Below are 15266 nucleotides of genomic sequence, written 5' to 3'. Positions count from 1 at the left end.
ACTTAAGTGTGTTTAAGTAAGTTTCTGAGAGAATGTTTAAAAGTATCAGAATTGTTTAATTTAACCGGTATCTTCAACAATCAGAATCTTCTATTGTGAATCTTGTTTGCTTCATATTGTAAAGGCTTGTTTTACTTGTTTTATATATTAATTCTTGCATTATTAATACTTTATATTTGGCTGTAGGTGGGATTTCTCCTCAAACATTTTATCAAAGCAACAATTTGCATCAAAGGATGAATAACTCTTATTGCAAAAATACACTGATAGTCAAACATTCTGCGAAATACTTTATTTTACATCCAAGGAAGAATGAATTTCTTGTAACAATACTGTAAACAAAACCTTTTAAGTATGCAGGGATTAGAAGGTATTTAACGTTATATTTTGACCTATGTACTTCACTTTGACCCAAGTTTCTGAATCCACAGCATTTTGCTGAATATCTAAATAATTATGAATAAATTTGCGCCTAAACTACGTTTATTCACTAGAACAAAATAGTCAAGACATTCTGTTTTGAAACGCCCCCTCTACCGCTTCAGGTTTCTGCGGGGATTTTGCTTGAAGTGCATAATGTTTATATTTACAGTCCGTTGTTGATGAAATCAGTTATTTTATTAAAATAAATCGGTACAAATTGTAGATCACGGAGAGAGTATACTAGTAACAGCGAGAGTACCTGTTTTCTAAAATCGGTTTAAACTGGTTATCACACAGACCGTTGATATGAGTATGAAAATAAAATTCATGAAAATTAACTCCTGAAATTTTGCTTATAACAATAAAATCTTTTTCATTGTTAAATAATTGTCGAACATGGTGTTTTCACATGTGTTAAATGAACTTTTTAAAAAATAACAAAAATCAATGTTTTGGAACTACTTCTGTAAATTACATGTAAATTCATACGCAGTAATAAGGTTGTTGCATTCAGAGGCATTTAAAAATCCCATAATTTAATGGGAAAACACAGAGGCATGTAAGTATCACGGATTATTTTTTAACCTATTGATTTTAATTCTTCTTGATAGGTTTGTGTATTTCCATTATTTTTTTTCAAAGAAAGAAGGAAATAGTTACTTGGGACAGACTATACAGTAGTTAGCGGAAACCACGTCAACAGCGGGGCTGTAAGTTCGCAAAGTACATGTATTAAGGTTAGGCACTTAAGGAGGTTCGATGGTCATCAAATAAACCATCATATCTACATAAAACTTTCAGATATCATTTTTTTACCTACGAAAAAATCAAAAATATTACATTTATTTTACCATATTCTTAGATAGGGCTCTATTTCTAAAGGATATTAATACAGTCTACAGCATCGGTTTTTGTATGGATTATCATAATTTTACCTTTAAATTATACGAACGATAAATGTATTTAGTATTTGTTATTTTTGCAACTAAAAGACTTTCATCTTGTAGAAAACATTATCCTTTTATTCATTTATAGTTTTTCATCTTATAACACATTTGCATCCACAAACATACAATTCATGATCTTATAGATATAGAAAACCATTTAAGTTTATACAATTTTGCATAAATTGAAATGAATAAAGCTCTTGAAGTTAGATATTAAGAAAAAAGAATTTTCCATTCAAATCATCTATCCTTATGTTTATCATAAGAAGAGTTTTTGATAGCTACACACTTTTCAATTTCATATTAAAGGTTTAAATGACATAGTAGACCTGCAAAAATTGGAACTTTTTTGTTGTACAAACATTGAAAAATATATTGTTTTGTATATAGGATGACTAAGTTAGAATCAGAAGGAGGAGTCTCTCCAAATAATATGTTATATTCATTAAAGCCAATTCTTTTGAAAAAGCATGATATATATGCATCCCTAAACTACACCATAAATTTAAAGTAAAGGAACAGGATGTGAAAACATGTTAAATAGTTTTAACTTCATTATTACTAAAAGAACATGTATCATTATCAACTATAAAAAAAATCATCTTATCTTGTGTATACCTTTGTTTAAACTTTTTAGTTACAACTAGTAAAAAATTTTGTGAAATGGAAACTGTTTTTCATACATGTTTGTGGGACTTTATGACACAAATACAACACGCTCATGCATTTTGCGACATTGGTTCACGTATAATTATAGGTAGAAATATCATTTTGGTAGAATGATTGAATTCAATGGCACAATCTTAAAAGTCTTTTGGATACAGAGGTGGCGGCGAGTTGTCCATGGGTTTTAAGTCCGTGCCACTGGTACATGTATGTCTGTTGCCTTTCGATGTGTTGCGCACAACATCATAAACATTGTCTTTTGACGTCCTCTGCGAAACCTGACGCTTCGAAAGTTGTTCCATTATAAAGAGCCTATTTGAAATGAAAATCATCTCTTATTTGATTAGCTTCTAGAATCACGTGACTATAACCCTGTTATGATGGGTTTAACAAAACATGAATGTATTGGCTATTCCGGGTCCCAGAAATCTTATTGCTTTATATGTACTTGTATAAATACTATTTCAAATTCAAAAACAATATTTGACATTAATAAATTAAAAACTGATAAAGATACGATGTTGAGTCCTTTTATAGATATGTTAGTTTTTTTTCTCAAGTATGTAAAGTATATACTTTCTAGGGATGTCGGAAAGATTTTTGTTGAGCCAAATAGTTTATCTGCAGATGCGTATAATTTCTAATTAACTTATTGTTCAGATATTTTGGAAACAACCTGTTCATACATAAACAACATATTAAGAAGTGCGGCTGGGTCTTAAACTTTTAGTAGAGAATTAACAAAATCATTATTTTTTGTTGAAAGACTTATCTCTCTACATATCAATACATATAATTTCAAGTCAGGGTGCTTGTAAAGATTATTTATAAAGTGAGGTTCTAAGGAAACCGACGTATAGACGTTCTTTTGATGGATTTTTTTAAATAATCAAAACGTATAGACGTTCTATTTATGGATTTTTTTTAAACCATAAAAAGAAATAGATAGATAGATAGATAGATAGATAGATAGATAGATAGATAGATAGATAGATAGATAGATAGATAGATAGATAGATAGATAGATAGATAGATAGATATTTTACGTACAAAAACGTGATGATTACACCGAATAAACCTAGGACGCCAATTGTGATAGGAATGGCTGTGGAAAGACTGCTAGTATTTGGAAGACTCGTATCTAAAACAAAAAGGTCGTTGATAGAGATTCATTTTTACTGATGCAAACAATCGTTGTACAACAAAATACATTCGTATATTTGCATTTATAATATTCTTATTGCTTGCATAATGAGTTTAGATTAGTGACAACAATTGACTCGAGGGTAATTTTGTGAACATCTGATGTTTGAATCGACTTATTCGATGAGTAAAATGAAAAGTTGTTCATAAGACACCAAAAAGGTGAGCAAAGATATACTAGATTAAAATTTTGTTAACAACTTGAGCTAAGTGGTTCTCGAGAAAATGCTTCTATGCTATATGCGTGAAAGCTATGATTTTAGTAAATGTTACACATCCCAACAGTCGCTTATTCGAACGGTCAGAGATATTAGAAGACTTCTAATCCTACGCAAGATGATCTTAATCAAAGATCAGATTTTATGATGAATTCTATTAACTGAAATGAAGAATTACCGTATTCCATCGATATTATACGAGGTGCTAAAAAATTATCCTTATAGCACGAATCTATACATGTATGCTACATTTGTACAATCGGAAACGTTTCCCGTTCGTAAGGAAATACTACATGTACATATCATTGACTTGGGACTTTAAACTTTTTAATGCATAAAAAGTTTATCTGTCAAAGTCCAGCAAAACTTAGCTATTTAAATTAAAAAGTATTAGACACGTACATTCTGTAAATAGGTGTATATCCACCTGCGTACAATGTACCAGGCAAATGTCTCGGATAAAGGTCGGATACAAGCGTATTGTAATTTTTCGAGGTAAATCATTTATTTGTAACAGTAGTTGCGTCCCATTGAACCTAACTAAAAAAAAATTCATGGTGATATGTTTGAAAGTTAATAAAACGTCTGTCACATTATTTCAGGGACCATCAGTTATTTTTCGTTTTAAGATTATTTTTTTTATACAAAAACTCTGACAAATTATATGAAAATGGTGATTGTTTGGACTTTATTTCTAAACAACCAGAAAAAGAAAGATGACAATTTAACGAAGACTTTTGACTGAAATTTGTTTCTCTAGAAATAGCGACTCATTTCCTCTTTTTTTAATGCCAGCTGATTTTAAGCGTTAAAATTTTATTCACTTGATTAAAGTGTTTGTAGCTATAAATAACATTTCAGGAAACTAAATGTTAGAGTTCCAAATCAGAATCTTTGTTTACATGAGGAAAATATCTATAAACCATCTTTCGTCAAAATTTTGATTTCTTATCACTATTTCTTTCTCAAATTAATTGTAAAAATTCCACTTACAAACAATTATGAATTTATTATAACAACTTAGAATGAGTTTTTATTCTCTCCACAGTTTTAATATACGGATACAAAAAGTTGAACTGAGTCACCAAGAAACCAAACCTTGTCTTTGAAGGCACCCAACTGTGGCATTGCAAAGCTCATCCGAGCACTCACAGCGGCCTGTGCATAGTTCTCCATAGAAACCTTTAGCACAGGGAGTCGAACACTGAACTCCGTGTAGTCCGCTCGGACAGACTAAAATAGAGATTGATTACACGGCAGTTATTGTGAATGCCAAGGGTAAACATATGATCCATGCACACTATTTGCTTGCTCGAGAATGTATGTTTGAGTGCAAGTTGTACTGCTCTCTCTCTCTCTCTCTCTCTCTCTCTCTCCCTCTCTCTCTCTCTCTCTCTCATATGAGAGAAAAATGAAAAGGCAAACACGCTTTGTATACAAGTACAGTGTATAAGGAAAAAACGGAGACTTACCAACACAGTTTCCGGACGAATCGAACCTGTAACCAGCGCAGCAACTACAAAGTGTAAAAATATCATACGTCTTATGTTACGATGATTAAAGACTCAAAATTGCAAAAGTGAATTTCAGAGGCAACGTTGATGAGATACAACACTGGAATAATATAAGGTTTATTTGTTTATAGACTGTTGATTTTATCTTACGTCCAACCCTAACTTTATGGATGCATTGTTTAGGAGTTCTGATCATATCCAATACAAACATCAAAATTCAATTATTTTATGTCATAATTTATATAGTCATCAAAATCTTCTTTTTTTTTTAATACGATTGACTTTGAGATGACATTTTCTTTGATTATCAATTAATTGTAGAAATCTGTTGTTATACCAAACAATAAACAATCTAAATATTCAATTAGAGATTATTGGCATTACATGATAATTTAAGGTTACTGAGGGACTAAATAATCATTTTGAATTCAACAGATTTGATTTCAAGTGAATTACATGACATTTTTTCGTAATTCATTTGTTATATTAATCATTGAAACATTGTATTATTGTTGTCACGGTTCCATTTAGCTCACTCTTTTCTTTTACATTTTTAAAAATTTTATTCCGAAATCAGCATGTCTCTAGAAATTTAAACATATTTTGAAGGATGTAATGTACATTTTTTGCAACATAGCTAACACCTTTCTCTTGGAAAGACATATCACTTCTCACCTCAATTCGCTGCATTTCTTTCCTTCAATTATTTCAATAGGAACAAAGAGCGAAACAAGGACCAGGATTAACATCGTTGTCCTCCTTGCTTTCCGATAAATGATCTAATAATCCTCGGGCCATGTCTGTTAATTTTTATGTGTAAAGATATAAGGAAATTTAGCATTTCTGCTTAAAATGACTTTAATCTGTCAAAAAGGAAGTATTCGTTAAAATCCAGACATTTTGCAAGGGCTGTAGAATTGCCTGTAATGGTTTAATTTACCGATTAGCAACTGTCAGAAATGTAGAAAATTTGACTTCATTTAATTAAAAGAAAATTAGATTATACATTGTACATATATTCTCTAGTATAGCAACATCGAATTATACCTTTTCAATTAATGCACAAAAACCTGTAAAAACGGTCGTTAATGTGCCAAACAGCTAGCAAAATATAATTTTTCTTTTATTTATAATCAACTTATTTGCATGTAATTTTGTCGACATATAACAAATTATGTGATTTATGTATGTATTTTTGACTTATACAAACGTATATCTTGCTCTTAAAATAAATTTTCTTATGGCAATTCGTAACATAAATTTTACAATCTGCCTGATAAACGTGCACTAGTTTAATGTTAGCATTTAGTATAACATAATGTATGTTTAATATCAAAATGTTGATGTTTAAATACTAGAAAACTTATTTTTCTCATCTTTTAAAAGAAATATACATATTAAAATTAAAATATTAATGTTATTTTTGAGCTGTCTTATCACTCCCGTTATATATTTTATTGTTTGTGTCTTTATAGGGATAAGTGTATTGTCCCCATTGCAATGAATGTTTTAAGATGTTTCTTGGGAAGTTTTTGCTACCTCGTGAGTTAATAAAATTTGCTATCGTCCTCTCATCGTCACATATACATTAACATTTTGGAATACTTTTTAACTCAGATGAGCTGAAAGCTCAGGTGATCTACAGTATTCTGGTCACATTTTGTCTGTTGTCCGTCGTCTCTCCGTCCGTCCGTCCGTTTGTCCGTAAACTCTTCACATTTTCAACATCTTCTCAAGAACCGCTTGACCAATTTCAACCAAACTTGGCACATTGTACCCTTAGGCAAAGGGGATTCAAATTTGTGAAAATTAAGGACCACACCCTTTTACAAGGGGAGATAATTAGGAATTATTTAAAAAATTTGAGAAATCTTTAAAAATCTTCTTCTCAAGAACCATTTGGCCAGGAAAGCTTAAACCTCTTTGGAAGCATCCTCAGGTAGTGCAGATTTAAATTTGACAATTATGACCCCCAGGGGTAGGGTGGGGCCACAATTGGGGGTCGAATTTAACATAGGAATATAAATACATGTAGTAAATCTTTAAAAATCTTCTCAAGAATCAATTGATCAGGAAAGCTTAAACTTGTGTCGAAGCATCCTCAGGTAGTGTAGATTCAAAGTTGTGAAAATCATGACTCCCGGGAGTATGGTGGTGCCACAATGAGTGGGGTCGAATTTTTACATAGGAATATATAAAGTAAATCCTTAAAAATCTTCTTCTCAGAAACCAATCAGTTAGAAAAGCTGAAACTTATGTGGAGACATTCTTAAGAAGTGAAGATTCAAAATTGTGAAAATCATGACTCGTAGGGGTAGAGAGGGCCCAGGATGGGGGGGAGTGGAATTTTTACATGGAATATACAGAGTAAAACTTTAAAATCTTCTTCTTAGAAACCAATTTCCCGGAAAGCTGAAACTTATGAGGAAGCATCCTCAGGTAGTGTAGATTCAAAGTTGTGGAAATCATGACTTCCAAGGGTAGGGCGGGCCCACAATGGGGGATGGTCGAATTTTACAAAGGAATATATAAAGTAAATCTTTAAAAATCTTCCTCTCATGAACCATTTGGCCAGGAAAGCTGAAACTTATGTGGAAGTATTCTCAGGTAGTGTAAATTTAAAGTTGTGAAAATGATGACTCCCGTTGTAAGGATGGGGCCACAATGGGGGGGGGGGGTCGAATTTGTGCATAGGAGTAGATAGTGAACAGTCTGTTTAAATCTTCTTCTCAGAAACTAATCAACTAGGAAAGCTGTTACTTGTGTGGAAGCATCGTCAGGTTTTGTAAATTCAAGTCATGATCCCCGGGGGTAGGATGGGGTGACCGCGGGGGTGGGGTGGGAACAAATTTTTACGTAGAAATATATAAAGAAAAATCTTAAAATCTTGTAAAAAACAATTTGCCTAGAAAAGCTGTAACTTAGATGAAAGCAACTTCAGATAGATTATAAGATGTCAACAACAATTAATTGCTAGGCATCAATATAAATACAGAAGATACTGATTAAAAGGAACAAACAATAAAATATTGATTAGCTAAGGATTATTAGATATTGCAATGAGATTAAGGTAACTCACACATGAAAGAAATCTTAAATCCGTGTTTATTAGACATAACATTAGACATTATGACATACAAATTTGAAACATTTTGCAAGGAATGTAAACTTTAATAAAGAAATATTAGAATACTATGATTAGTTAAAAACTCATTGATTGGCTTAAATCACTTTACCCTTACGTAATTAAATTTCTATTGTTTTTGCTATTTTCAAGGTTTTCCTATTCCAGCGGAAGACTTTATTACAGTCTTCCGTTTCCAACGGAAGACCTTCTTGTTTTCGATCTTTTTCTTTTTCTTCGCTATTTTTCTTTTTTTTCCCAACAAGTTTTGTACGCGATTCCTCAAAAACGACTCAACCGATTTTCATTAAACTTTCAGATATGATAGATACTGATCTAAACTTTATACTTAATATCTTATTTTAATATCGTCATTTCCGTTTTTGAGATATTGACGTTTTACTGATTTTCAGAGGGTCGGCTTGTCCTGGGATCTTCTCCTTAACGATTGAAGATATTGAGTTCAAACTTCCAGGGATTGTAGTCGAAAGATTGCAGATGTGTCTTTAGGCATTCATTTTTGTCTGACTCAAAAGGCGCTGAAGCTCGCCTGGACCGGAAATTTGATATTTAAAAAACGTCGTTATTTTTCGGGTTTTCTTTGTTTATCTCTTTTCTGAAAAATATTTTGCTAAGACATGTAATGTAAAAAATGTTTATATTCACTAGACCTTTCATTTAATATCAAGAAAAAGGGACTGGCCCCTAAATTGAGGGGACCAAAGGGCTCTACAGTTTTTTATATATAGTTCTTTACTGAAAGATATTTTGTGAAATTTTATTGAAGCAAATATGTTTATCTTACAGTTATGTATCCTATAAACCCAAGCAATGTAATGATTTTATCATATGTTACGTAATTTAGGATTTTTAGGGGCCAAAAGTCCAAAATTTTGATCACCCATATCTCAAAAAGGAAAAATATTTTGAAATGCAGTACAGAAGAAAAGTTGTTTAAAATGATGTTCTTAAAAATATGCAACCTTCAAAATCTCGTTAAACGATCCCTAAAAGGAGATAAGGGATCGGCCCCTAAAATCTTCCTTGTCATATATCTCCAGAACGGTAACAAATTTCTAAACACTTGTTGAACAAAATGTGTTCAGAATTATATGTCCTTTTATTTGATATCAAGAAAAAGGGGCTGGCCCCTAAACTTAGGGAACCAAAGGGCTCTAAAGTTTTTTTATCTATAGCCCTTTACTGAGGGATATTTTGTGAAATGTTATAGAGGTAAATATGTTTATTTTAGTTATGTACCCAAGCAATGTAATAATTTTATCATGTGTTATGTAATCAAGGGTTTTTAGGGACCAAAAGCCCAAAATCAAGATCACCCTTATCTCAGACAGGAAAAATATTTTGAAATGAGGCACAAAAGAAAAGTTGTTCAAAATTATGTTCTTAACACTATGCAACCTTCAAAATTTCGTTAAACTGCCCCTAAAAGGAGATATGAGATCAGCCCCTAAAACGTTCTTTCCCATATATTTCCAGAACGGTAACGAATTTTATACACTTTATTGATTCCCTCTTGCGTTACCTAATTAGGGTTTTAAGGGGCCAGTGGCAAACAAGTTAAATCTTTTCTATCTTAAGGTCAGACGACACGTTCCTCGAGAATCTTTTTTGTATCTCCTCGTAATAAAGAGTTCCATTAAAAAATATTAATTCTTTAATTACTTTAAAAATGATCAAAATTTACTTGAATTTGGTTATATGTCTAGATGGTCGAGTGGTTGGAACCGTGGCCGCTCACTGCCAGAGGTGTATAGGTTCTAGAGGTCGTGAGTTCAAAGCCCCGCCCCGGCGGAGATATAGTTCTAATATAGAGAATTCCGCTGTGCTGTAAATGTATTTATTTTTATATCAGCAATTCGAGTGTATTTTCAAGAAGATCATATAGGAAATTGCATACTCGAGTATTTTGCAGAAATGCCTGGTAAGGTACCCTAATTTTTTGCAAAAAGGTTTGTCAAAGTAGTAGTAAACCATTAACAAATTCCTTGAAAAGGTTATCTAAAATTGAGGAACGTGTCGTCTGACCTTAATTGGAAGAAATACAAGTATTTAAAAAAGCAATGTAAGAGAACTTATAAAAAGCGATACAATAAACATTAGTACTTCACTCTTTTTTCCATATCATGTATTTTTGTCGAAAATCAAAGTCGATGATGTCAAATTTTCTTCTAAAAATCGGACGGAAGACCTCCTCGTTGCTCGCAACGAGATTGTGTCTAGTTTTAAAGTAGTGTTTCGTCTTCTTCTTCTTATTCCACAATAAATCATTCATGACTAGATGGGTGACGATATGATATGGTCATAAAAGCATTATTTCAGAGAGATGGTGAAGAAATGCCCGGCACACGCAGTTCAAGGTAAGTTCTTTCATCCTCAGATGATGATGGTATGAACTTCGTTTGCGTAATTTTATGTTCGGTATTCTTTTTCATCTTATATGCACTATAAAGGAAAGTTTAAAATTTTACTTTCACTTAAGGAAGGAGTCTTTTCGTAATCAAACATACTTCTTATAATAAGAAATTCATAAAATTTTGACACAGTCAAACAGATCATATAACCAATCAGTTTATCTTCAGTTTAATCAAATTTGACTTTTTTGTTTTCGCATAAAGGTCAGGTCAATGTCACTACCTTTTTCCTCAACGTAAAGGATAATGAAAATAAGTGTATCTTTTTGTGGTTCTGTAGACATTCGCTGAAGATTTGAGGATTCTTTTCTTCAATGAAATGATAGAATATCAGAATGTCTATCAGTTTATACTACTAAATTGGAATAAATATTTATACTAAAATTGATATTGCTTAGCCCGCATTTTCTCTAATTTTCTTAAATTTTGAAGAAATTTTAATTATTTTTTTATGCTTTCAATATTATAATATTTCTGATTGTTTCTGTATTATATAGACTTTAAATACAGATATGAATTGACAGAAAAGCTAACATATTGACCATATAATAAGAGAGATAAACTGATTTTAGTGATTTTTTCACAAAAATCAATGTATAGAATGGACGCTTTAAAAAGCTTATAAAAATGTAATTCGATAGGCAAATCATATTTTAAAAACATATTCTAAAATCCAAGTATCATACCATTAGTTTAAATTAGTTAAAAAAAATTATCCAACCTCAATGTTAATGTTTTTAAAATGCTAAAACAGACTCATAAATCTGCAGCAATTCTGAATTGCGAAAGATGTGATATTTTCCCACGCCAACATTACGCGAAAAATATAGTCCTTGTTAGATTCTAAACACTGATTACTTTTTCTATGCCAAGTTGTTAGATAGGAAAAAAGAAAGAAATATATACTATTTTAATTTCCTTTCATCTTGATTTAATGACCAATTAATCAAATTTACGTTTGACAAGTCGAAAACCAGCAAAAACTCCTTCCTTAAGTAGCGGTGACATGATGCTATTTATTTTAATCTGATTATCAATCAACTTGCTCAGGTTAATCGATCGAAGTCAATTTTGGAGGTGCTCACAGTATAAGAATTAATAACCAATTTTCAGTCAATAAAATCAATTCAAATTGATGATAATGTACAGTAAAAAGTCATTGTGATGTCGCGATTCTCGTCAAAAAGTCGTTTGAAAATCGAACACTATCATCAATATTTTCAATCCACTTTCAGATTCTTAACTGACTTCCATACCTTGCTTTCAACTTTGTACCTAGGGTGTCATTCATTGCGATTTTAAGTCGGAAGCAAATGGAATGAGAAAAAAAAATCGGATGAAAAGTCGCAGTGTGACTGCACCTTAAGACCTTTAATAATCAAACTTATTTTGACTGCCTTAGATTTAGAACATGTAGTAACCATTCAAATTAACTTCTAGTTTGTTTCCCAATATTTTTGTAATATAAGTCAGGCCCTGCCGTTACCAAATCTTCTAATTTCTCGTACCGGTTTCGAACTAAAACCATTACAACTAACATGCATTAAGTTGATGTCAATACTTAGACTAGAGGCTGAGTATTGACTTTTGAAAAATGATGACTGCGGGACCTGAGAATATTACCGGTAATGACAAATGAGTTTAAGAGAAAATGCATTTCATTTAACAAATATGCCAACTTAGATTAGTCTTTCTAGTAAGGAACTATGTCAGTGGTAAAAAAAATAATACGTACATGATTGTGCCGAATGGAACAAATAAAATGACGAGGCCGACAGTGGTAAGAATGATGGTGGGAAGTGTAATAAAATCAAAATAGATATGACCTTAAAAGAAATATTATGTTATACTAAATTTTATAATTATTATTGTTATACAACTGAAAATTCTTGTTTGTTAAGTAATATGATTTCTCGTATAAATAAAGCATTTGTATTTTTCCGTCTCATTATTTTTTTTTAAATCAGCGTATCAACAGAATACAAATAAAAAAAATTATGCTTAACCCTGCATTACATAAATACAGTAATTTTCAAAGTTTTTACGGTATGTTTTAATCAAATAACAATACAGTCCATCACCCTCAATGCAGCCAAATGTTGCATTGCAGAATTCTTCAGAGCAATTGCAATGTTCTCCACATTCGTTTCCATAAAATCCGCGTGGACAAGCGGTAGAACAGTTGACTCTCATATAGCCTGGAGGGCAAACTGAAGCAAAGAGGAGTAATCATTTGGTCTTTGTGTCAAAATCAACTTTTTACAGTAATATAATATGAAAAATATGATATGAATATGAATAAGCTTAATCATTAGTGCTTTGACGAGGAAACTTTTTCAACATTTTTAAAGAAATACCCGTTTCATCCATTTTTTTACATGTTGACAAGAACACAAAAATTTATTAGAAAATATTCGTTGTGAAAGTTCATACATTAATGTAGGAAAACATTTCTTGTGTGAACACCGAGTATGCGAAGACAAAAGCATTAAACTATATTTCCTATAGAGTAGGTATAAGCAATATTTACAGGAAATAATTTTTTAATGTTACTGTATTTTTAAAAAGGAGATCAAAGCATAAAAAATACGTTTTTCTATGTGAAACAGAGAACTATTGAATAAATTGTATCTTGAATAATCTAAGGTATACGACCGAATGAAGATTAAAATGAAACATTATAGAATCAAATATGATATCTTTAACAGTTTTTTACTTTATATGAGCAATTGTAACTGGAGAAAAAGTATACTATGATTAGATTTTCTAAGAATTTTTATGTTTACTAAAATTATTTCAATTGCGTTTAAATGAAATAAGGAATCAAACCAATTTCCTCTAATCATTGGTATGGCATTATTCGAATAAAGAAACACATTTCCCGTTTACAAGGAAAATCACGATTCAAATTTTCATGAAACTCTAAATTAAAATGAAACCTTTTTCACTGACACATCCAGTCGTTGCATTACAAAGTTCATCAGGACATTCGCATCTGTTTATGCAATGATTTCCATAGTAACCCCGTGGACAATTTGTAGAACAGTTTTCACCAGAGTAACCAGGCAGACATTCTGAAAAAAAAACACGAAGGCATTTGCAGATGCCCTTGAAACAACCTAACAAAAGAAATAAAACGTTATGTATGAAACCAAACCCATGCAATCAAGGGCCCGTGAATTTCATTTTAGAAGATAAAAAGAAAAATTGGTATAAATTGTCAATTTGCGAAATTTCCCGAAAGTTTTTTATCCACAGAAATATTATGGAAAATACATTCCATGATTGACTATTTATGATATTTTAATGTAATTAATATATTTCATTAGATACTCGTGAAGTTAAATCAAACTAAATACAAAACTAACTCATTTATTGACAAGCAAAGAACTATTTCTGGTTATTAAAAAAAGAAAACACATGCGCACCCTTTTTAAGTACACAGCCAACTGTTGCATTACAAAACTCATCCGGGCATTCACACTGAAGTTCGCATAGCTTTCCATAGTAACCTCGAGGACAAGGGGCGGAACAGTGAAATCCATGGAGTCCATTTGGACAAACTGAAATACAAACAGAACCGCTAAATGAATGTCAGTCGATATTGTAAGCGCTTCTGCTTTTATATACACTTTGGCTAGTATGAGTGCGTATTTAATCTGTTCGTGTGAACGTTTGTTTGAAGATTTACGTTTTAACGTTTTAGATAAACAAATTCTCTCTCTCTCTCTCTCTCTCTCTCTCTCTCAACTGTGTATCAAAAACAATTCAGATACGTTGTAAATTAAACGAAAGCTTTGATCAAGTTGACAACCTACACACACAAGAAACAAATATCAACATACCAACGCAATTTTTGGACGAATCAAACATGTAGCCAGCACAACAACTGAAATATACAAAGATTATCTCTGAACGATTGCCTTTTTGAATGCAATGCATACCAAATTAATACATTAGGGAGACAGTGAAGAGTTACGGATACAACAGCCTATAGCTACATATTGATAAAAATCACGCGAATAAAACAAAATGCATGATTAACAGTTTTGATCGTAATTGCAAAGTTACAGAATTACAGTGTCAGTTTATTATCTCTTACAATGAATTTTATTGGGTTTTAGATGTATATTTTTCATCAAAAATTAGGATGAGCATGCAATGTTATCTTTGAAAGTTGTTTTTTTTTTGTGTAGTTACAATGTTCACAAACTTGTGCATTGTGATTGTTTTTCGATCAATTCTTGTTCTGTGCATTAATTTTAAAATTGTATCATTTTCCCAAAACTTCCTTTTCGGTTACCATATATACAAATTATCAGATTGTAATCGTTTCTTACCTCGTTTCGCTACATCTTTTTTCAGTTGTCCCTTCAAAATAAAGAACAAATACCGCCATTATGAAATAGAAACTACACATCTTTCTTCCGTATTATTATGGTTTGCGTTATTTTATCAGCCTAAAGTCTTGTCTGTAAAATTATAAGTATATCAACGATAACTAACAACACTCATCGGGAAGTTATGGTTAAATTCCCGGCATTGTTGCATGGGAGAAAAATAGACGTACATGTACATGCGTAATAACTTGCAATCACATATTTCGATTTTAATAAGATGTTACATAGCAATTTCTCATATGAGAATCACAGGAGAATCGTGTGTGTATCATATGTATATCAAATCATATGTGTATCATATGTATTTATATCAAATCAAATGTGTATCACCTGTGGCAG

At 31.6% G+C, this 15266-nt stretch overlaps 2 protein-coding genes across 3 annotated transcripts; both read right to left on the bottom strand.

Moving 5' to 3' along the window:
• Positions 1-2065: 2065 nt before the first annotated feature.
• On the bottom strand, positions 2066-6951 carry LOC128185683 (scavenger receptor class F member 1-like). Of its 2 annotated transcripts, none has more exons than XM_052855309.1 (5): positions 5647-6951; positions 4930-4973; positions 4556-4690; positions 3087-3177; positions 2066-2348 (listed from the first exon to the last, which is right to left on the bottom strand). In XM_052855309.1, the coding sequence occupies exons 1-5, from the start codon at positions 5718-5720 to the stop codon at positions 2174-2176; spliced, it is 519 nt and encodes a 172-aa protein (XP_052711269.1). In that variant the 5' UTR covers positions 5721-6951; the 3' UTR covers positions 2066-2173. The 2 variants fall into 2 exon arrangements, with proteins under 2 accessions (XP_052711269.1, XP_052711268.1); XM_052855308.1 differs by having other exon boundaries at positions 2066-2305.
• A 3480-nt stretch (positions 6952-10431) lies between these two features.
• On the bottom strand, positions 10432-15005 carry LOC128185264 (platelet endothelial aggregation receptor 1-like). Its single transcript, XM_052854904.1, has 7 exons — positions 14868-15005; positions 14373-14416; positions 13956-14090; positions 13467-13601; positions 12594-12737; positions 12263-12353; positions 10432-10558 (listed from the first exon to the last, which is right to left on the bottom strand). Exons 1-7 carry the CDS (start codon positions 14945-14947, stop codon positions 10432-10434), a joined length of 756 nt encoding a protein of 251 aa, XP_052710864.1. The 5' UTR covers positions 14948-15005.
• Positions 15006-15266: the final 261 nt, after the last annotated feature.

This window comes from Crassostrea angulata, chromosome 5 (assembly GCF_025612915.1).
Source record: "Crassostrea angulata isolate pt1a10 chromosome 5, ASM2561291v2, whole genome shotgun sequence".
Classification (NCBI taxonomy): domain Eukaryota; kingdom Metazoa; phylum Mollusca; class Bivalvia; order Ostreida; family Ostreidae; genus Magallana; species Magallana angulata.
This window is presented reverse-complemented; position numbering and strand designations above follow the sequence as displayed.

Bases quoted from the DNA above. Each gene is read 5' to 3' on its own strand.
- LOC128185683 (XM_052855309.1), bottom strand. From the start codon at position 5,720: ATGTTAATCCTGGTCCTTGTTTCGCTCTTTGTTCCTATTGAAATAATT. The intron at 4,691-4,929 runs GTAAGTCTCCGT...TCTCTATTTTAG, and splicing joins TTCGTCCGGAAACTGTGTTG to TCTGTCCGAGCGGACTACAC. The intron at 3,178-4,555 runs GTTTGGTTTCTT...TTTTTGTTTTAG, and splicing joins TGGGTGCCTTCAAAGACAAG to ATACGAGTCTTCCAAATACT.
- LOC128185264 (XM_052854904.1), bottom strand. From the start codon at position 14,947: ATGTGTAGTTTCTATTTCATAATGGCGGTATTTGTTCTTTATTTTGAA. The intron at 14,417-14,867 runs GTAAGAAACGAT...TGTATATTTCAG, and splicing joins AAAAGATGTAGCGAAACGAG to TTGTTGTGCTGGCTACATGT. The intron at 13,602-13,955 runs GTGCGCATGTGT...TTTTTTTTTCAG, and splicing joins TGGCTGTGTACTTAAAAAGG to AATGTCTGCCTGGTTACTCT.